This window comes from Cavia porcellus, unplaced genomic scaffold, assembly GCF_034190915.1.
Source record: "Cavia porcellus strain 051 isolate PalLab524CR breed Dunkin Hartley unplaced genomic scaffold, mCavPor4.1 scaffold_8, whole genome shotgun sequence".
Lineage (NCBI taxonomy): Eukaryota > Metazoa > Chordata > Mammalia > Rodentia > Caviidae > Cavia > Cavia porcellus.
The window spans coordinates 3525887-3547338 of NW_026947491.1; the positions used below are offsets into that span (position 1 = coordinate 3525887).

A 21452-nucleotide genomic window follows, 5' to 3' on the forward strand; every position below is an offset into this window, starting at 1 on the left:
GGGGGCTGTGAAATCCCTTTCAGATAAAATGGAATTCATGTTAATACTACTTAGAACAGCCATGCCTAGTGGTGTACACCTATAATCCCAGAACTCAGGAGGCTGAGGCAGGAGGATTGCTGTGAGCTTGAGCCCAGCTTGGACTACAAAATGGTTCAAGGCCAGCCTGAACTACACAGTGAGACCCTTTTTCAAAAGAAAGAAAGAATACTTAGATCTATATTAGGTAGCTATAAAATCATGCTTGTTGGTATCTTTGTCCATTTATATTGCTATCACAAAATCCTTGAGACTGGACAACATATTAATAAAAAGGCTCATGGAGCTCACAGTTCTGGAAGCTGTGAAGGCCAGCGTGATGCAGATGCAGGCTCAGTTTCTGGGGAGGGCTTCCTTATCACATTGTGAGACAGAACAAGCATGCCAGACAGAGCTCACCATTTTTATAACAAAGCCACTCTCTCATAACCCAGTAATCCACTAACCTGTGAGTGGATGACCCAGTCACCTACCCACAGCCCTCCTCCAGCTCGATGCCCCAAGCACTGAGTTCTAACACATGAGCTCTCAGGGATGCATTCAGGGCGGGAGACCTCAAACAGCAGCCCAGCAGGTCTGCGCCTCCTTTAGCTGACAACGAATCTCGAGGTTTAGGAAAGGAATATTATAAATGTATAATGTTTTCTGAGGATTTCTCCTTTAGACCAGGTGGCCTACAGGGTGAATCAGTGAGCCAAGGAAGGGAGAAGCTCATTCTCTCTACCTTTCCATAGTGCTCTAGTATTCTCATTATTAATACGACCCATGGGAATGTATCGTCCCCTCAGAATACTCCCCTGCCTCACACGCCCCCGTCCCGTTCTTCTTTCTCACCACAGTTTGAAGCAGCTCTGTGAGTCCTCTTTCATGAGTGTCTTTAGTTGCTCTGTCCTGGTCACCTTGATGTCCTAAACTGACTCAAAACAGGGTTGTTTTGACCTCGGGGAAGAGCCGGAAGTCACACAGTCCAGGAGGATCACTGCAAGCTCGAGGCCAGCCTGGGCTACGTGGTGAATTCGAGGCCAGCCTGAATTACATAGCCAGATCCTGTCTCAAAAACAAAACAAAATCAAACAAACAAACAAAACCCCACCTCTTTGGCCTATGGGAAATCAAATCAAAACAGAAATACCAGACTTTCTCAGCCAGGCATGGTGGTGCAAATCTGCAATCCAGCACTCTAGGAGGCTGAAGCAGGAGGATCACAAGTTTGAGCAAAGCCTGGGCAATTTAGACAGACCCTATATTTCCTTCCTCATGCAAAATAAGCTGAAGATGCACATCAGAGTCACAGCCCTGGGCTCGGTTCCCATGTAGCACAAAATGACTTTTAAGGTTTAGAAACAACGAAAGGACACAGTCACACCTCTGTCTCCACAAGTTCTAAATCCACAGGTTGAGCCATGGATCAGAAATATTAGCAGTAACTGCAGCTGCCCTGAACTCAGCTCTGTCCATCGCCGTCATCCCTGAGAGGATACTTCCACACAGCCATACTCCAGGAGGTTCTAGAAGGTTCCAGGGGTGAAGGAGGTGCATAGGAGAGTGCACGCAGGTTCTCTGCTAATGCTGCACCCTTCCAAGAGGGAGCCCAGGAACCCTACTCCCCAGGAACATGGGGAGAAGATAAATCCAAACATCCCAAGACAGTTCTGTTCATTGCTTCTATAAGAAAGAATTTACAACATTAGTGTCTTTGTTTGTTTGTTTTGTTGGTTTTTTTTTTTTTTTTTTTTTTTTGGTACTGAGGATCGAACTCACAACTGCGTGCTGGCACTTATGCCACTGAGCTAAATCCCAGGCCCCAAACATTAGTATCTTTATGTTTTCCTCTCTTGGTGTCTCTGGTCTCAGTTGCTGGAGGTGTGCCAATGATTATTATGTTTAAATAGTCACACATTGATTTTAGTTGCCAATACAGTTTGGTTTTCCTTAGAACCAACTAGTGATTTACAGGGCTTGCTGTGGTTTGATCACCACCCACAGCTCTGGGTTCACTCTGCACCTGGGCCCTGCATGGGTGCAGCCTTCATTCTTCCACAGGTGCCTTGTGGTTCCCACCTCACTTGAAGACTTAGAGTCGTGGTTTGCACACTTCCTTCCCCATTGCAGGTAACCCGCCCCACGCATCTCCCTGACCTCAGCTCGGACCTGATTCCCGGGGTGACACTGGCAGATCTCAGTCCGGCCAGGTGAGCGCCTTTGGTGTGTTTGGGTGCAGTGCTCCCCACTGTGTACGTGTGGGGTGCACAGCTTCGACTGTGGTCCTGTACCGGGCACACACAGTGATTTTCCTCATGCCTGGCTCCCTCCTTTGCTCCTGGCCAGAACTGCATGTGCCTTTCCTCAGGAGAGTGCTTTGCACCCAGTGATTGTGCCATAAATACTTGTCAGATGAGTGAGCTAAGCAGGCAGAGAACACCCTTGTGTTTTCCTCCTCGAAGTCGCAATATCAAGGTCCTGTTCCTCTGGTCTGTCCACCGGGACTGGGCCACTGAGGGAACTCTGAGACAATGGGACCTGTGATGCTCTAAGAGGAGCGAGAGCCCTGTGCTGAGCTCCATTCCGGTCTGCAAAGTTCACATTTGGAGCCTGGATAGGGGAGGGCAGCTGCCGAGCTAGCACCTGGGGGAGCGCCATGGGGAGCACGTGGGGTGGGTGCTGTGCTTGCCCGGCTGCCTTGGTATGCAGGAATAACACTGGGTCCTCTTTCCCCGGACAAGTTAGTTTTCAGAAACGCAGCAGGTTGGGAAGCTAGTGGGACATGCAGCTTGCTGCCTGCGAGAATGTCAGCTCATAGATTTAACCGGTAGGACCCGGGGCTTCGTGAGGCAGCGTCACCCCTCCTTGATACTGGGGATGAGATACACTCAGACTGTTTGGCTCAGGGATCGCCTGCGTATAGAACCTCAAGATTCTGTGTTTTCTTCCTGTGTTTTTGCTCAGCTATTTCATGGTAAATGAAGGGGAATAACTTGGTATGGCTCTTTGGGAGAATTTCAAGGTGCTGCTTGCCCTCTTCTGAGGCTTGAGCCTCAGAAGAACAAATTTCTTTCATTTTCTCTAATTTGGATGAAAACCTGCTTTAGTAAAGAGTGTTTATACTACACATATATCTGATTTGACGATTCCAAGTTACACCCCAACCACCCACTTCTGAAGAGTTTTTTTTAAAGTATCAGAAGCCTGCAATTGTGTAACATGTAAATCTCTCCTGGACCAGGCCCGCTGTCATTGCGGTTTGGCAACACCAGCAGCACATGTCTTCTCTCATCTCCTGGAAGAGAAAAAGAGCCAACAAAGAAAAAAATACCTGGAGCATAAAGGTAATGATTAATCTATCGGGCATGCAAAGGACCATTCTGAAGATTTCAGGGTAGAGCTCATTAATCCAAATAAATAGCAACAAGCAGGGGATGACGGCTTCTCTGGAAGAAGATTAAGTCTCTGCTTTTGTTTGGACAGCGTTCGGGCAGTCGGAGGGGCCCCTGGACTTCTCCGGGAATCCACGCAGAGCTGTCCGCGAGTTCCGGTGTCCATGTGCCCGTGAGGGAGAGGCCCCGAGCCAGCTCTGGGGGAGCATCACCAGAGCAGGAGCCCCACCATGCCGGCCAACACGGCAGAGCCGGGCAAGGGCTTCAAGCACAGACTGGCCTTAAAGAGCAGCTTGGCCAGGGAGACCATGTCGGAGTTCCTGGGCACCTTCATCATGATCGTGAGTACTTTTTCTGCCTTGCTGAGTTCCGACCCACCTGTGCCTCCTTCGCTGCCAAGCTGGGGGTGTGGAGTGTGGTCTGCGCTGGTTTCCTTTGAACTGGTTATCAGGTCCATATCCTCCTGGAAGCGGCACATTGCTGGGCTGCATAGTGGCCGTAGCAACGGGTTTTGCTGTTTCCTCGATGCTGGTATCTAAGACAGGTGGGGAGGGAAGAGGAGTGCTGGGCTTCTTCTCACTGCAGGGAGCCACTTCCCCCAGATCTCAGATCGTTTTGTGATGAGGAGGTTAGTTGCTGGAAACTTTTCTCAGTGAGTAGTTGATTTGTACCCTGCTTGCTTCCCACAAACACGGAGATGGCTCAGGCGTCTGAAAAAGTACTGACAGTCAGTAAGGGCTGGGCAGCGGGGCTAGAAAGATTCGTCAGGTCGTGGGGCTTTGCAATCAGTCGGGAATCGTGTCACCCACCGCTCTGGACATGGGCTACTCTAGCTTTGGTTTTGGTCTTTTCCCCCCTTTAGCTCAGGCAGATGTCTAGAGATCCTGAAACAGACAGTTACAAGGACTGGTGGATGTAAGAGAGGGGCCGATTCTAAGAACATCCCGAGGGTTTGTCCCGAGACCCACTCAGCCAGAAACAACGGCCAGCCGAGTTTGCTTGGTCAGTGTAGGTGTCACACTTTCCTCCCCTGCCTTGCCGGGGCCTTCTTTGGAGCCCAGAGTTTTACCTGCAGTCAGAGCCCTTGTGAAATAGAAAATTGGCAACTATTGATGTTAACTTAAAAAAAACACACTCAAAGATTCCCCACTCCTGCTCTGAGTTGTTTCATGTTTCGTGTTTCTAGACAACTGCCCCCAAATTTTGCACATTAAAAATCATTTTCCTGGAATTATAGGCATGGTGGTACAGGCCTATAATCCCAGCACTCTGGAGGCTGAGGCAGGAGAACTCTTGCAAGTTTAAGACCAGCCTAGGCTCCAAAGTGAGCTCAAGACCAGCCTGAACTGCACAGAGAGACGTTGTCTCAGGGAAGAAAAAAAAAAAGCTAGGATAGAAGAAAGGAGAAAAGGAAGAAAGAAAAAGATTGTATGTATATAGGTATATACACATATATAAATATATATATAAGATAGATAAGTATACTACTAGTCTCTGTTAGTTCATCAAAAAGAACAGTTTGTGCTTTCACTGTTTGAGCACTTTTTATGCCTTTTTATGCCTTGAAACCTGAACAGCTAGTTCTAAGATAACAATATGCAGTATATTAACTAGTATTAATTTCCTACTGTTTTTTTAAAATTTCAGCATCATTTCTTTTTTTTCCATTTTGCTTTTTAAAATAAAAAAAAATTAAAAATTCTTTGCCTTGACTACATAGATACTAAGGCAGAAGAATGAGCATAGAATGTGTCAGTTAAGCCAAGATTTAGAAATGAACCTGAACTCAAAACTTGAACCAAAATAACCAGCGGAGTATCGTAATTTTGTAATCTCAGACTCTTAGGAGCCTGTCACTCAAGAATGGGGGAAAGGTGGATTTTAGGTGGCCTCCAGAGTTCGTCACTTCTCCTGGCAAGGTGCTGGCTATGCTCAGAATTTAGGGATGGGGAGTTGGGCAGAAAAGAGGAAACACAAGTGGGTGATTTCTCTCATTCCCATTCACTGTTTCCTGGAAAATCGCTCTGGATGAGACAGACCCTCTTGTGTTATGATGTTTGACAATCTGGCCCCAAAGAAGATAGTAAGTTGTTACCACAGACTTATCTCAGCCCTGCAGGACCTGAGATAAGAAAAATGAAGCAAATTCTATTACATTTATGCAGAAAGCAACAAGGAAGAAGTGAACTAAACATCCTCCTTTCGCAACTGGAGAACTTAGCCCCTCCTATGTCTAAATGAGAACCTCTTTCATCACCCCATTCTTTTGAAATTGAGAAGGCGGAAGTCACTTCTAAGTGCTCGACTCAATCCACGAGCTGTGTGTTTCCCTTCCCCAGTCTGATCCGCTGGGACCCAGCCCTGGGTTTTCACCACGGTTTCTGGCTTGTGACTCCTTCCCTATGACAGGCTGTAGAACCTAGAATTCTCTTCCTCCAGGAGCTGTCTGCACCTTTCCATTTTCAAACCGTTTATCAAGGAATTCGTGGCCTGCCTTGCTGGAATACAGCTTACTGAGATGATTTTCCAGTGAACTAGAACCAGGGGCACCATGGTGGGCTTTTGCATTCTCTCTTCTCCTTCTGATTCCCCCTACCCAAACTCTGAAAGCAAGCAGGTCATCAGACCCTCCTCAGAAGGTGTCTTCCCCACCTGCGGAGGGAGGACTGCTCCCCAGAGAGGCTGGGGGCCTCGGAACAGATGGCCTTGCAGGATTTCCCACCCAGTCAGTGCCTGTGTTTGTTTTTGGTGCTGGGGATGGAACACAGGACACTATAAATGCTGTGATCAAACCACCACTGAACTACAGCTACAGCCTCTCCCCGGCTTTTGGCACCAGCTAGAGTCTAGTCATTCAGGCTTGGGTCATGTCTATGCAATGGATCTGCATCTACACTCAAAGCCAGCAGAATGTGTGTAGGGACCCGGAGGGCAGTATATTCTACACGGCACGGCAGTGCATCCAACACACACACACACACACACACACACACACCTTACCCTTTGCATCTTTTTTCTTCTCCATCATATTATACTAATAATACTGTACTAATAAGCCTGTAAAACTGAGCAGTATTTCTCTGAGTTCTGTGAGCCACACAAGCAAATTAATCCAATACAAGAGGAGGCCTTGGGAACCTCGAGTTGCAGCTGGTCTGTCAGCACCAGTAAGACAGCCTGCGCCCAGCAACTGCAGTTGAAGGGTCTCAGGACTCAGTCCTCGACCAGTGGGAGCTGGCTGCGTCTCCAGGGAGAAGTTGTCCAAATGGGATTGATCTGGCGGGACATCTACCAGGCATCCACTGCAGAGCAGATGCAGGGGGAACCCCACTGCTGGGATCACGGGGGTCTTCGTGTTGATCTTGCTCATGTGGGAGTAGGAGAAAAGTTTATCTTCCTAGTGTTCAAGGTGGGCTCTCAAAATACAAAGCTTAGCACTCTGTTGAAAAATTAACGTTTGTATCTTCTGGCCAAAGTACATGACAAATGGATTAATTCCTGTTTATGCTATGTATTTATATGTGTATTTTCTAAGAGCAACCCCATGAAATCTGTCCTTGTGATTATAATCTTCAGTTTTACTGAGGCCTGTGGAAAAGTGTAAACAAGGAATCCACACATGCATAATACTATTTTACCCAATCTGTGTGGTTTTGCTCAGACATCATCCAAATCAGTTGTTTCCGATTTGTTAGAAAAGGTGTGTTTTGCGTTGCTTTTCCTACTCAGAATCTTTGCATGGCCATCAGGCTTGGGGAAAAGGGACACTGGAAAGATGGCCAAGGACAAACAGGATGCGTGGGTCCTCCAAATTTGCTCGATTTGTCTCTACCCCACCCTGGGAGTCTGAAGTCACTTTTCTCCCCTTCTCAAAATCTCAGACCCCTCACACCAGGATGGAAACAGCAGACAAGGGTTGCCCATGGCAACCCTGAGGGAAGGGCAGGCCCCGAAAAGCCCTCCCCAAACTCTGAGAAAGACCATCAGTAATGCAGTTGTAGCTGACTGGTCGATCGCCTTTACTCTGTCAGGGGGCAGCTGCGCAGTGCAACTCCCTTCTCACAGGGAAGGTTTACGCTGCAAGAAGAGGGAGCGTGTTGAGTGCCCTACACATATTAGGCTTGGGCCTTACGTAGTCAGTGTTATTACCAATCAATGATGGTATTATGATGTCATTAATAATGACAAGGACTTAGCTGTTTTATTTTCACCTGTAAATAACTGGGGTGGGGGGGTGTGAGGGCTCAGAGAGATAAAGGAACCATCAAGGCAAGACATCAGCCTGCATTTCTGTTTCAATCTGGAGCCGCCTCCTCCACACCGGTCCCACCCTGCGGAATCCATGGCTTGGGTGTTTGGGTAGATTTTGCCAGCTTGTAGGAAATGCTCCCTTAAAATATGCTCCCTTCCCCTTCCCAGTGCCTCTCCCTCCTCCACCTGGGAGCCTAGTATTCGAAAACAGCTGTTTTGTCTTCTCCTGGGCACCTTAAGGCGCCTTTCCCAAGCTTGGCACCTATGCACATGTGGACCCATAAAAGCACAGCATACAGATCTCTTCCCTGGGCTCAACTTCCCCTAATCCCTAGTCAGTTCAAGAGATTTTTGGAGGGGCCGAGTTCACTCTTTGTTACTCTGTGTACCGGCTTCTCTCTCCAGTCTTTTCAGGACCCTAATACAGGTTTATCTTGTTGAAGACACCGAAGTGACCCCAGCAGGCTTCCTGATTTCCTCCTGCGCTGGAAGGGCAGTTTCTGGGGCGGAGCTTCTGAATAGGGGACATCTCACAGAGTGGAAAGGCCCTAAATCAGTGGTGGACCTATGGCTTGCCGGCCACTGCAGGCTGTGTGTGTCACTAAAACTCTAAAAGGTTCACTGTCACTACCCTAAATTCTTTCCTTATTCTGTCAAGTCTCATAATTCTATTTTGAAATGATTCTCAGGCAGACATGAAAGACATGCCAGCTCTAGAGCTAAAATCACTCTTACAAAGTGTATTCTGATCTTCCATATTGGGGTGCTTTTGAACAAAAGAATACATGGTCTGCATTGAGAATGACATTGGGAAGTCCTTCAAATAAGCCAGACTCAAGGAGATAGAGACTTTGTGGGCCGCAGATTTGCTCGATGTGATTCAGAATAACCAGGACCGTGATGGAAAGGCCCTGGCGTGTTTGACCCTGTTTGTTAGTGGAGATGCTGAGCTCCAGGCTGATGCAATTACAAGTCCGTGACTCACCACTACGCCCAGCTGACTGGCCTCAGGCTCTTGGGCCTCCTCCACCCACTAAACCCTGTTTTCCTGTATGTCCCTCCTGGAAGAGAGCGCCTAGAAAATAATCAGCTACTCTTTCCCAGGTGTTACAGATGTAACAGAATTAAGAGATTCACCCGGGATCACCCAGCCCCTGAGCACAGGAACTGGGCTTGATACCCTGCTTCCAATCCTCCCTAACGCACGGTGGATTGGTGAGAATTAACTCCTCTCACCAGAAAGCCCAAGAGATTTGACTCCGTCTTATTTTGCAGCAGAAAATGCAGTAGCCGTTAGCGGGGTCAGAAGCTGTCATGGCAGGTATGCCCCACAGAAGACCTCCTAGCAGAGTTTTGGGTCCCCCACCTCCTGTAAACCTGGGTGGAGAGGTGCCAGCCCTCGCTGCACGGCTTGGATGAGCAGTTTAGCACTCGTTGCTCTGTTTTCTCTTGAGCATTTTACCTTCTAGATTCTCTTAGAGATCACGTTTATGGCCCCGAGCAAAGCCTCAGGAGACCCGGTAATGCCTCTATACTCTGCTGGCTCATTGCTTGGCAAAGTCCTTGCCTGCCCAGGCTCAGGAGGAACAGTGTGAGGGTCCCCTGTAGCTGGAGCCATTTCCTGGCCTGCAGATGGCGAAAGTGAGAGGTCTCTACCATCAGCAGCATCCTGGACAACTCTGGCCACAGACGGTGCTGCTGTTTGGATCTTAATGTCTCCCCAAAAACCCACTGTCAAAGGATTGATCCCCAGCCTGGAGCACTGCTGAGAGATGGTGGAAACCTTAAGAGGTCTGGCCTCATGGAAGGAAGTTAGGACGTTGGGGCCCCCTTTGAAGGAGAGGCAGGGACCCTGGCCACCCCTTTCTCTTTCTCTTTGCTTCCCCAGCAGCCATGAGATAAGAGCGCCAAACAACCACAAAGTAAAACTTTAGAAAGCCAAACTTTCCTCCTTACAAATGGGTTGTGCTGGGTGTTCTGTCGCAGTGACTGAAGATGGTCCCTTAGAGGCATCTGATGTCCTCCAGCTGCAAGCGGGAGCCTCAGAATAGAGTGGCCCCTGTTATCTGGTCTGTCCATCCTCTTGACAAGGCGGTAAAGACCACGGTCTTACAGAATCCTCAAGTGCTCCTTCCACCAAGGGGGAGCAGCCCTGCCTGCTTCCTGTTTTTGTTTTTGATTGATGTTTAGTGCTCAGTCCTCCATGGATCTGCACTTCTGCCCCTGGGCCTTCTGTACCTTCATGAGCAGGAAACAATAAAGTGAAGCAGACCTACACACCGAGGGTCCCTCGGGCCATCACCCTCGGGCTGTCAGGAGCAGAAGGCCACAGAGAGCCAGCCCCAGAACCCCTCCCTCCAAGCAGGGGACCAGAGCCAGGGAGGCTGGGGGGTCAGCACCACCCAGCAAGCTCTGTACTCCCCACATGTTCAATCCTTAACAATTCACCTCATGTACATTAGGTGTTCCCATTTTACAGATGAGGAAATCATGGCTCAGCGTGGTTATGCACCTTGCCCACTAGTGAGGAGGAGCTGGGGTTAAAACCTCCGCTCCCTGGTCTCTCTTCACCACGCTGCAGTGAGCATTCTCATGTGTGCTTGCGGGTTTCTGTGACTGTCTCTTGTAACAGTACATATCAATTTACCGGAGCTAAAAATTTGCGCACAGGACTGCGTAGCCCATATACCTCCTACTACTTGGGCTTTCCCCTCGAGACATTTCTTTTTTTTGTTAGTTAAGCTTATCAATACATTTTAGGTATACATAACGATCAGAGGTATCACAGGGAATTCGCATCTGTGCCTGCTATCACTGGATGCTTTTTCTTCCCCCATCTCCCTTCAACCTTTCTTCCCCTTCCTACTGACAAATGCTTTGCGCCCATTTCTTTCTTTTTTCATTTTTTTCCATTCTTCCCCCCCTCTCCCCTTCCTAGGTCTCCTTCTTATTTAAATATTTTCTTCCTATTTGATAATATCTGTACATTTTGGTTCTTATTTACAGGTTCTGGGACAATACTTAGTGTAGTCACTGATTTTTTTTTTTTTTTTTTGTACCAGAGATCAAACTTAAAACCTCGAGCTCGCAAGGCAGGCACTTATGCCGCTGAGCTAAATCCCCAGCCTTATATTCATTGGTCTTGTGTTCAATAAAATTTGTAATTTTATTAAGTTTGTTTTGCACTTCAGCATACAGAAGGGCTATCAAATATGAGTCATTACCTATATGTGGTTAACTACTTAAATGAAAATTAAACTTAGATATCATAAAAAGTTAATGCTTTAAGTTAAAGAATTGAGGCAGGTTTATTGAAAAATTCTAAGTTAAATTTAGGTTCTCTGTTCTTGACTCCATTTTGGAAATTTGCATATTTATCTAAAAATTATATTTTAGTTGCAGTTTTTCCAAATTGTTAGTACTTTCAAAACTAGTATTTTGAAAGCAATGATTTTGGACCATTGTTCGTACTATTTGCTATGGCTTTTAAAATCTCTGCTGTATCTGATGAGATCTTTTGGATGAAAAATTAATTTTTAAAAGGTTTGTTTCCTGTGCGGCTGATTTCTGCTTTGACCCTTCTGATAACTTCCCACTGCACCCAACAGCTTTCTGTATCTCTTCCTTTTCTGTGTCCTACAATGTATCCTTGAATCAAAGTTACAGTAAATCAACCTCTCTTCTCTCCCAAACAGCAACAAAGCATTTGAAAATCCTAACTCCAATCAGTCATTCCATCATGCAGGCCATTGCCTGTTGTTTAAATTTTTTAACTATTACTACTGGTTTTCAAATTGAGTACTTATTTAAAGTTGTTATCAGTTACTGGCTTGTTTGCTGATCATTTTGCATGCATCTCTTGGTGTTCTTTAGGGGTCCTCTTCTTGTGCAGTATTTCTTTTAGGAAGATTCCCAGAAAGGGATGAAGGGCCGAACTGTATCAGTCTTTGAATAAGGGTTCACTCCCGGGGGAGGGGCACGGGGGGGGGGGCTGAGGGTAGATTACCTGATAACCTTTTGGTGGTTGGTTATTTCTGATCAACTTCTTTCTGGTGTCATTCCAAGGTCCCTTTTTCTGCTCTTGACACTTCTTGTTGTCAGCTTCATGCAGCCCTTAGAAACCTCCAGTCGCAACATTTTCTCTTTGTTTCTTATCCTGAAATTTCGCTATATAAACTTTTTATGTTTTTGTTTTTGTCTTTTTGAGACAGGGTTTCTCTGTACAGTTCAGGCTGGGCTTGAGCTCACTTTGTAAGCCAGGCTGGCCTCGAACACAACAAGAATCTTGCTGCCTCAGCCTCCTGAGTGCTGGAATTATAGGCGTGAGCAAACATTCCCAGTTTAGGATGAATTTATTTCTAGTGTCCAGAATTCATTGTTCATCTCCAATTTAAAGATTTCCAGTTTTCTGCCAGTTGTGGAAAATCCTGATCGTTGTCACCTTGTCTTTCTGTGTCTCTCTCCTTTCTCTTTTTAGGACTCCTGTTATACTTACAGACAGCCTTGAGCTTCTCACTTTTTCTCTGTCTCCATCATTCTTTCATTTGTTCCTCTATGCTGTTCACCCCTGCTGAATTTTGTTTGATCATAATCTAAAATCTACCTTCCACGAAATTGCCTGTTAATTGTATCTCATCTTTGTTTCACAATTTCATTAAGCCTTTGGTTTTGGCTGTGTGTAGTGACTCACATCTGTAACCCCAGTACTCAGGAGGCTGAGGCAGGAAGATTATGCAACTTCAAGGCCAGCCTGGACTACATAACAAGACCTTGTCTAAAAGAAGAAAGAGGGGCTGGGGATTTAGCTCAGTGGCATAAGTGCCTGCCTTGAAAGTGCGGAGTTGTGAGTTCGATCCCTGGTACCAAATAAATAAATAAAATAAAAAAGAAATAGAAAGTCTTCAGTTTTAGTGACATTTTACTCCTACCAGTTTTGTTCAGTTCTTTTCTTAGTTTCTTTTCCCCACTTAAGGGGTGATTTCTTTCATCTCTTTGACTCGCCAAAGCCTGGTTTGTTCATAGCGTAACTCTTTAGGGAAGGTGGCTGTTCACCTCACCATGCCCACCGAGCCTCATTCATTGCCCTTAGTATTTTGTGAAGCCATGCTATGAACTCTGCAGGGGAGGTTTGGTTTCCCTGTGTGAAGCCCGCATGGGAGAGGGGGGTCTTTCCTCCAGGGAAAGCTCGTGTGTGCTTCTGCTGGGATCTCCAGAGCTACAGCAAGCTGGGAAAGACTTTGCACAGTAGGAAACTGAAAATAGAAGAGGGGGGGGATACTGGTGCCTACCAAAGCTCTTGCTCCCCAAGGGGCAGCTCCCAGGCCCCTTTCTGGCAGGGTCAGCTGTCACCTGAGAGACCAACGCTTCCTCCCCAAGAGGCTGCTGCTTCTCAGGTCTCTGCCCTTCAGTAGCAGCAGCTGACATAGGGGCCCGTGATTCCCTCACTGGTGGGCATGCAGGGCCAGACCTGCTGGACATTTCACAGCTAGTTCCCAGGATGTGGGAGAACAGCCTGCTGCGAGTCCCTGACCCAAGGCTACAGGCACCCAGAGCCAAACGGTTCTGCTGTTCATTCCTAACTTTTCATGTTGGCCACAAACTCACCTTCTCCCTCACTTTCACAGAGGAACCACGGTCCTTTTACTTTCCAGAGGTGGGTTTGGCTGGTGTTTCCCTAGTGACAGACTGCACGGTCTCCTCACTTGACGAGAAAGGAGAACACAGCCGCAAGAGCAGAAGTTGGCTGCCTTTGCTCAGCAGCCCGGTGATAAAGATGTGAGAAAGCACAGGCCGCAAGGAGAAAAGCCACATGCGCGGCCGCCAGGAGCGCCTGGCACGCTGCTGAGCCAGGCTGGCAGCGAAGGTACACAGCCCAAGGCTGCACCGGTCATCTCAGGTCTGTGCTAAGACTGCTGAGTCTGTGACCCCGCTAAGCAAAGCAAATCGTGCAAAGGAAAACATGTCAGGAACCCGTGCCCCTCGCTTCTCTGTTTCACCACATTGGCCAATCACAAAAAGGCAGGGGTCTGCCTGGCTGGCTAGGACGTAAAGGGCCTGAGGACCAGGTCCCTCTCAGCCCAGAACCAGCCCACCTACCCCCAAGACAGGTCTGGAAGTCCAGGCCTTCTCACAAGAAAATGTCCTGCAATACTTGTTTTATCCGCAGGCAATTGGGTAAAGACGTAGCGTTTATCTATGAACTGGATTCTTTGCAGCCATTAAAAATGATGAGTTTGTCTGATTTGGAGAGACTCCCTCAGCTATTCCAGTGAAAAATACTCTTCACTTGAATACACACACACACACACACACACACACACACACACACATGCACACATGCATATACACTTTGGAGAACATTTCAGAAAGTATTGAGTACTCCTGTTTGCAATAGTCCGAGTTTGCAAGGACAATTGCAAGGACAATAAACAATTTATTACAGGACACATAGTTTACAGAATTACTTTATAATAGTCACCCAAAGAGTCAAACACAAAAAGTATGGGAAATCTACCCATACATTAAAGAATCCAGCTGAGGCCCTGGATGCCATGGCAACGTCCTACATGAGTCCAGATGAAGACCTAGAGCCCACCACAGTGTCCCATGCAAGTCTGTTTACAGACCTGCACTGGAAAGGCCCCAAGGTCAGTAGTAGAAGCTAGAAAGTCTGTGCCAGCAGGGTGAAGGAGCTGTGCCAGCAGGCTGAGGGTTCTACACTGGAACCAGGAAGCAATGCTCAAAGCAAGGACCAGAGCTCCCCAAAAAGTACCACAGCCATCAGCAACAATGAGGTCCCAAACTCCTCTAACAGCGAGAAAAGCCGAGTTCATATCAGAAAAACCAGTGTGACAAGCTTCTCCAGGAGAATCACCAGCGCACATCTTCCCCTCCAGTTCTGCTCTTACGATGCTAGCAGCGATTCTCAGGGGGCCCTCCACACCCAGCATCGCGCTGACACCAAGTTGACCAGTAGTTGTCAACTTGGTATTAGTATTGGTATTGGTATTGGTATTCATATTGGTATTCGTATTGGTATTAGCTACCTATGAGGAATAAAATTTGAAACATGGGGTGGAAAGAAGACAAAGTTCTTATTTTATTTGGTCACCCTTTTGTAAACTGAAAAGTTTTCCATTTTATGTGTGTATTCTTTACCCTCCTGCTCCCCATGAAAGTTTACCCAGTGAAATGTATCACTTCCAAGTGGTTTAGGGAATTTTCCAGAAGTGTTCTGAAGAACTCTAGTTCCAGTTCTGTAGAACCCCAATTCCCAGATATACTGGGGAACTCTGGGTTCAACAGAGTTCAGTGGGAGTGACCAGAGTTTTCCATGTTCACCAAGACTCTGTAAGAAGAAAGCAGAATATATACCCTCCCCCAACATTTGAGGAGCCCCTCGTGCAACAGGCGAGCCCAGAAATGTACTTTGAGAACTGCAAGCCCTGGGGTGAACCCAGCAAGCTTCCCAGTCCCAGAGCTCATGTATCTTCAGTCTCCTTCTGGGCTAAGACTGACTCGGGGTCACGGGTCTGGAGAGAGGGAGAACCATCCACAGAGCACAAGCAGACCCACAGACATTTGGACGTGCACACACACACCCCTCTTAAGAAATAAATGAGTCATTCATCCCTTATGCCCGCCTTGAGGTCACCATCAAGTTCCTATCCATGTCAGTGCCCAGGCTGGGCTGAGGGATACAAATGCCAGGTGGAGGCCCGAAGAGAGACCATTGTTCCTGTCGGCCTGGCAGAGGTGATGGTGTTTGCTCACCTTTCATTTCTGAGGCCTGCGTTGGTTCTCAGTTTGCTTTTCTGCTTGAAGAACCCAGAGCTGGCCCCTTGCCTACCCACCTGGGGCCCCCGTCACAGATTCCTTTCTCTTTATGAGTCTGGCCCGAACATGGCTCTTTTCAGGTATGGCCGGTTCCTGTGGCGTGTTGATCTCACCCAGATATTCCCGTGGGCTGCAAGCCACCAAAGGCTTATTTTTAACCAGATTATCCAGGTTTTTAGTCTTGGTTCTTTGTGACTCTTTTTCTTCTGGTTGAGAACATTTTCTTCTCTAATTGGAAAGCTAACAGCCTGGAAAGCTGTGCGCATCTACACACTGTGTCCTCATAAGAGGAACAGAAGGACCCAGGGAGCAGCAGAGCTGACCCGGGATGCACACTGGACACCACATCAGAGTACCCGCTCCAGATTCCGGTGAGTGGCTTTGCAGCAGCATGGCTTTTGCAAAGTCACTCATCGGTGCATTTTTAAGTGGGCATGGCATACTGGGAGGGTGATGAGGGCAGGCTATGAGCACTGCAGTGGTCAGAGTGACCAGCGATCACCTGCTGCCCCAGCCTTCCTCTGTGAGACGCGTGTGAATGTGAGAAGTGTCTTGACTACATAGAGCTCCAGCGTCCTTATTGATAAAAAGGACCCGACACATGGGCCATCAGGAGGGTTGGGAGGTGTTAATGTGGGGAAAGCTCAGTTCTCCAAGAGCACTCAGCAAATGAGCCATCATCATTGCTCCTGTCATCACTCTGTGTTTGAGGGGTGGAGTCATAGGAACCCAGCAGGTGCACATAAACCCGCAGGAACAGACAGGTGTGGAGCAGTGGTGGTGAACCTGTGCCACGTGGGTTGCTTTAAGACCAAAGCTGTTCATATAGAGTTGTTTCCTTTCTAAACCAACACCTCAGCATCCAGGTTGAGTTATGGTGCTGGCACCTAGTGATAAGTACGTGGGCTTGGGTTGCACCTTGGGCCCTCATCTCTGGAAGTCTTACCGTCCCTGATGCAGGTGGTCTAGGATACAGACCAGAGGGCCAAGTGTGCAAGGAATTCTGTGCTGAGAATGTCATCTGATACAAAGCAGTCATAAAATATAAGACACTTACAGGAGCAGGGAGCCCCAAGGCGACTCCATTCTCAAGGACAGGGATGGCAGGTACCATCACCTCAGACTACATTTTGCCTGTGAGCAGATCCATCCTCCAGAGACTGAGACTGGAGCCCGGGTCTGTTGTCACCGTGGTGTTTATGGGGCCACAAAAGCTTGGTGAGTTTCATTCCCCAGACATTCAGACAGGACTCTTAAACCCCAAAGCTTTTGGAGACCAGGTAAAAATGTGGTCTGAGGCCTCGGGGCTTCCTCTCAGGGGCATCCCTACTCCTGTAAGCATCTTATATTTTATGACAATGTGAACAAGGTCAGCTGGGCTTTGAGGACCTGGACAGCATGTGCCATCTCAGGGGCCTCCATAGTTCCACATGCACTTTCTCTGAGCATAATTCAGGAGATTTAAGACATATGGGGTGGGGTGTTAAATGCTGATTTCTGTTTTGTGAATATTTATATCACTTAGTGACAGATCATCTGTGTGGCTGTTTTTAACTGATAATGTATCTCTTTCCTATTTCCAACAAGACCAGTAGCAGAGCAGACAGTGCAATGGGCATTCTTGGGTTCCATCATTGTTGTCTACTTGGGGAACAACAAAACTGCCCAGATCAGGCTTTACTGGGGATAAGTTGCTTCCTGGAAAAGTCTTTTTGGAAAAAAAAATAATACATCAGTACGGATTGAGTATGATTGGGAGGTTCAGGCATTTTAGAATGGCTGCCTAAATTACTTCATGGGCTACGGTTCAGCACAATGTCCTAAAAGTAATGGAAGAGTTGGGGAAATCATTTGACTCTTTGAATCTCAGTGTTGAGAATAGATATAAATCCTCAGGAATCCCTTAAATACAGGCCAGGGCCGAGGCAGTCTCGGTGGCCAGTGTGAAGTTTTGTCAGTGTGGGAATGGCTCATTCCAGTGGCCTCATTCTGCCTGAGCCACTCATTTCCACCATTTGGCAACTTTGGTCAACCCTGGGGGACCAGGACATGCTGTGAAGAGAAGAGGAAGGGGTTTGACAATGCCTGTCTTAGTTTCCCATCTGGTGAGCAGAAATTCTGAAAGATGGGTTTTGCATAAATTATGCTCTAGGCATAATCATCAACCACTAAAAAAGAAGGAACACAAGAGCTGGGAGATTTCTTTCCAGATCACTGGGAAGATTAGTATAAAGCCCAAGAGTTGGGTATTTTCTGAACCAAGGGAACCACCGTTGTTTTCACCCCGAAAGGCACAACAAAAAGGCATTCAATCAGTGTCAGCCTCAGTCATTTCTCTTCACACATGTGTAGCTTACAGCGGTTCCATTTATACCAGACAGATGGATTAGCAGGTGGCAGCTACCTGGCTCCCCAAGTACTTGGCCTTCATGGACAGCCCTTGGTTTCCTACCTACAAATGGATGAAAGCCCAGTGCCCCCCACCAATACCCCATGGAAAACTGTGTCCTTCCTGAATATATCCATTTGTTCTTTGGGGTGCTGGTTGCTTCTAATGACTCCCACCCTGTCTACTGTGTCATGGATTAGAACTCAGTTCTCTGGCCAAGACAGGTCTATGACCAAGTCCCAGCTCTGATGCAAAATTGACCCAGTTGCTTCTCATCTCTCCTCATTTTTCTCACTCATTGCTGACCTGGAGATGAGGAGACATCTTCCCAGGACCACTGTCTGTGAATAATGGGATAACGTGGAAGCAGTGTCATGTGCTTAGCATGGCTCTGGCATGAACTGTGCACTAAGTCCATATTACTATTCCTCTTCCTCTTCCTAGACAGATGAGAACATTTCACAACAGGCAGAGAGAGGACATATCATTTTTCCAACTTTAGACAGTGTCTTGTACTCACAAGTAATCTCAACCTCCTTCTAATAATCACAGGTTTCTCTGGTAGTTCCTAATCCCAGCTTGAGTGCATTCATGAGCCCTTTGCAAAGAATTCCTGAAGTTCATTAACTGCTGGGTTTTTTAAAAATGCTTAGTTTTGACATACTCTTGGAGCAAATGTTTGTCATCTGTCATGCATTGTGTTCCACTAGGAACATCTTGTCTTAAACATTAAAAGAAGTAATAAATATGTGAGAGATTTAAGAAAGATCAAATACACTGAACTCAGTGGCCTGTTTCTTACCTCTCCCAACCTGAGCAGCTGGGTTCGTGGTCATCCCATCGCCCTGCTGGGTTTCACTCGGTGTCACAGGGCTGAGGTTCATGAGAACCTCCCCACGCCCACGTCACTTTTTGCACATATTCCTCCCAAAATGACCTTTTCTGTTTTCCTGCTTCCTCTTGATAGTGCAGAAACCATCTTGTTCTCCTCCTTGTGGGAAATATTTCAGTCTTTCACCAACTGTTACTGGAGCATGGAATATAAAGAAGAATGTATTGCCCAGGTAGACACTGTAATCTCGGTAGGTACTGCAAGGAAGTTGTCAAATGATCAAGTGGCAATGTATGGACATAGCTGAAAAGGCCAATTAGAGCTCAATTTGCACTAAGGAAGAGCACTGTGAATAAGGAATCTGCAGGTCCATGAGTCTGGGGAAGTACGGGCAAGGCCATTCCTTCAGGAAGGCACCGAATGAGTGGGCACGTGCAGGCGAGAGTGATTGCTGTCTGCTGCAAGGCTTGAATGAGTGGCAGGTGCTGGAGACTCACACTAAGCAGCAGCATGGATCCAGGAGACCAGGCAGCCAAGCGCCCCACATGCTGGTGTGAGGCTTTGCTGTGGCCCTCACTGTGCCAGGGAGGGGTCGCCTGGTATTGCCACAGGATAACAAGAAAGCGGAAGTGGGTCCGCAGGCTGAAGGTTACAGGGTGAGGCTCAACCAGAGCCGGGAGTCGCTGGCCAGCATTGAGTAACAGAGAGGACAGGAAAAGAGCCAATGATTCCAGAGAGTAACCCTGCACACCTGCTGCCCACACACCCTTTCTGACTTCCCTTTGCAATGCTCCCTCTTGCCTCTGCTATGTGTAGGACCTAATAATAAGGGCGGCATTTACTTCCTTTGCATATTGTTTTTTCCTACTGAAGGGACTAAAATCTCGACTGGGAAATGAGCTGTCTTTGGAGAGTAATCACAGATAAGCAAAACCACCGAGGAGTCCTGTCGGGGTTCCATTTCCCCACTCCTCCCCGAATTTGATTCCACGATGAAAGAAATGGCAACTATCTCTAATGTCTGTGTTAGGTGTATTCCTCCCATCTGAGACCTGATGGTTTGATTACCTCTGCTGTGCTAGAAACTGGTATTGAAGCGAAGAAATGTCACACACAATCTTGAGTATTTTCTTATAAGATTACAAAAACCAGACATAATCAGGTGAGAGGTTAAAGCACTTCCTGTGGCCAAATGTCCTGCCAGGCAGTAACAGGAGCCACAAGTCAGACACAGTTTGTCACCACATCACACGTGACACAGCCCAGAAGGATGATGTTGCTCTTGACAGTCCGGGACTGCCTCGGGGAGCCTAGCTGGATGTCTTTCTCATCAGGGATGAAGGGACAGGTGTGCAGGAGGACAGAGAAGTCAGGGAAACCTATGTGCCCCTCCACATAGGTGGATGTCTGGTTTCTAGAAGAAATTTATTCTATGTGGTCCCAAGAGTAGATGTGGAGCTACTGGACAAAAGTTGTAGGAAAGAAGCCTCTAACTTCATGTAAGAATGGAATCCCCAGGCACTGGAACAGCAAAATAGTGAGTGAGCTGTCTCACAAGGCAAAGTGCTCCCTGACCTTGCAGATGACTCTCACTGGCCAGGTGCGCTCCGAGGGGTGCTGTGGTTAGAATATCCTGTCATGGTCCTCTGTGTGCTCCTGAGTCCAGGGCCACGGCACAGTGATTAAGGAGCTCTAGAGCCTGTGTGATACCTTTTGAAACCAGCTACCCAGTGGCAAAGAAGCAAGGCAATGTGACAGAGCCATTTGTAGGTGTTCTGCCTGGTGCTCCAGCTAAGGGATCTGCCAGCACCAAATGCACAAGCGAACAAGCCTTCAGATAACCACGGTTCACTCATGAGAGGGGACCACCACCTCTGAGCAGGTGTGAAGCAGAGATGAGAGCCCTGCTGCTTCCTGGCCAGGCTGAAGACTTATAACCAAAATGAGTACGAATATTTTAAGCCATGAAGTTTCAGAGTAGTGAGTTACACCTTGCTGGCCAACTGGAACACAGCGTACCTGAGTGGTCTAAACCCACACTGACGCCCACGGTCGTTAACAGGCGTCAAGTACGAGGAGGCATTGTTTGCATGAAGCTAGGTGGTTGGGTTGGGTAAGAGAAGGTTTGGTGAAATCATTGAGAGACTATGAATAAAAAATGAATGAGGAACTTTGAGGATACAGGGAAGGACTAGATTTGTGGCTTCGTTATAATTTCAGTTCTCTATGTCAGTGGTCCCCAACATTTTGGTGCCAGGGGCTGGTTTCATGGAAGAAAATTTTTCCACAGACAAGGAGAGTTGAGGACATTTTCTGCAGTGCAGAATCAGTGGGGCACCCAAGCTGCCTTCCTGTACTTAGGAGGTCCCAGTGGGAAGTAACAGGAGACACTGATGCCCGAAGCATGCAGCTTGTGCCTGGTCTGTTCCATGATCTCATTTTGACAGCTCTTGCTGCATGAAATGCTGCTTTGCACATGTAAGGTATCAGAAATGTAAACAGACTTTTCAGTGCTTTTGTGGCAAACTCAGGATATGCTTGCCTGGACATTAATCCAAAATATATGGAAATTTGAAGTTGTCTCTGACATACTTTTATGACTATTAGCATTTGCAATCTCAAGCAGCTGACCCTCTTCTAGCACACATAAAGTCAGTTCATCTTGTTTATTCACAAATGAGTCATGGGCCAGGGTCTGTTGTCATTGGAAAGAAACACTCAAACTGTTTTG

General features: G+C 47.3%; 1 protein-coding gene across 2 annotated transcripts in view; it reads left to right on the forward strand.

Annotated features, from left to right (window-relative positions):
• The first annotated feature begins 3229 nt into the window (after positions 1–3229).
• Aqp9 (aquaporin 9) overlaps positions 3230–21452 on the forward strand; it is a 35693-nt gene continuing 17470 nt past the window's right edge. The window contains exons 1-2 of one of the 2 annotated variants that reach the window (XM_063254282.1): positions 3230–3365; positions 3505–3754. In XM_063254282.1, the coding sequence (XP_063110352.1) occupies positions 3644–3754 (111 nt within the window). In that variant the 5' untranslated portion in view covers positions 3230–3365; positions 3505–3643. Of the gene's footprint in view, positions 3366–3410; positions 3755–21452 lie in introns of those variants that run through there. The other variant, XM_003462059.4, reaches the window with a different exon arrangement.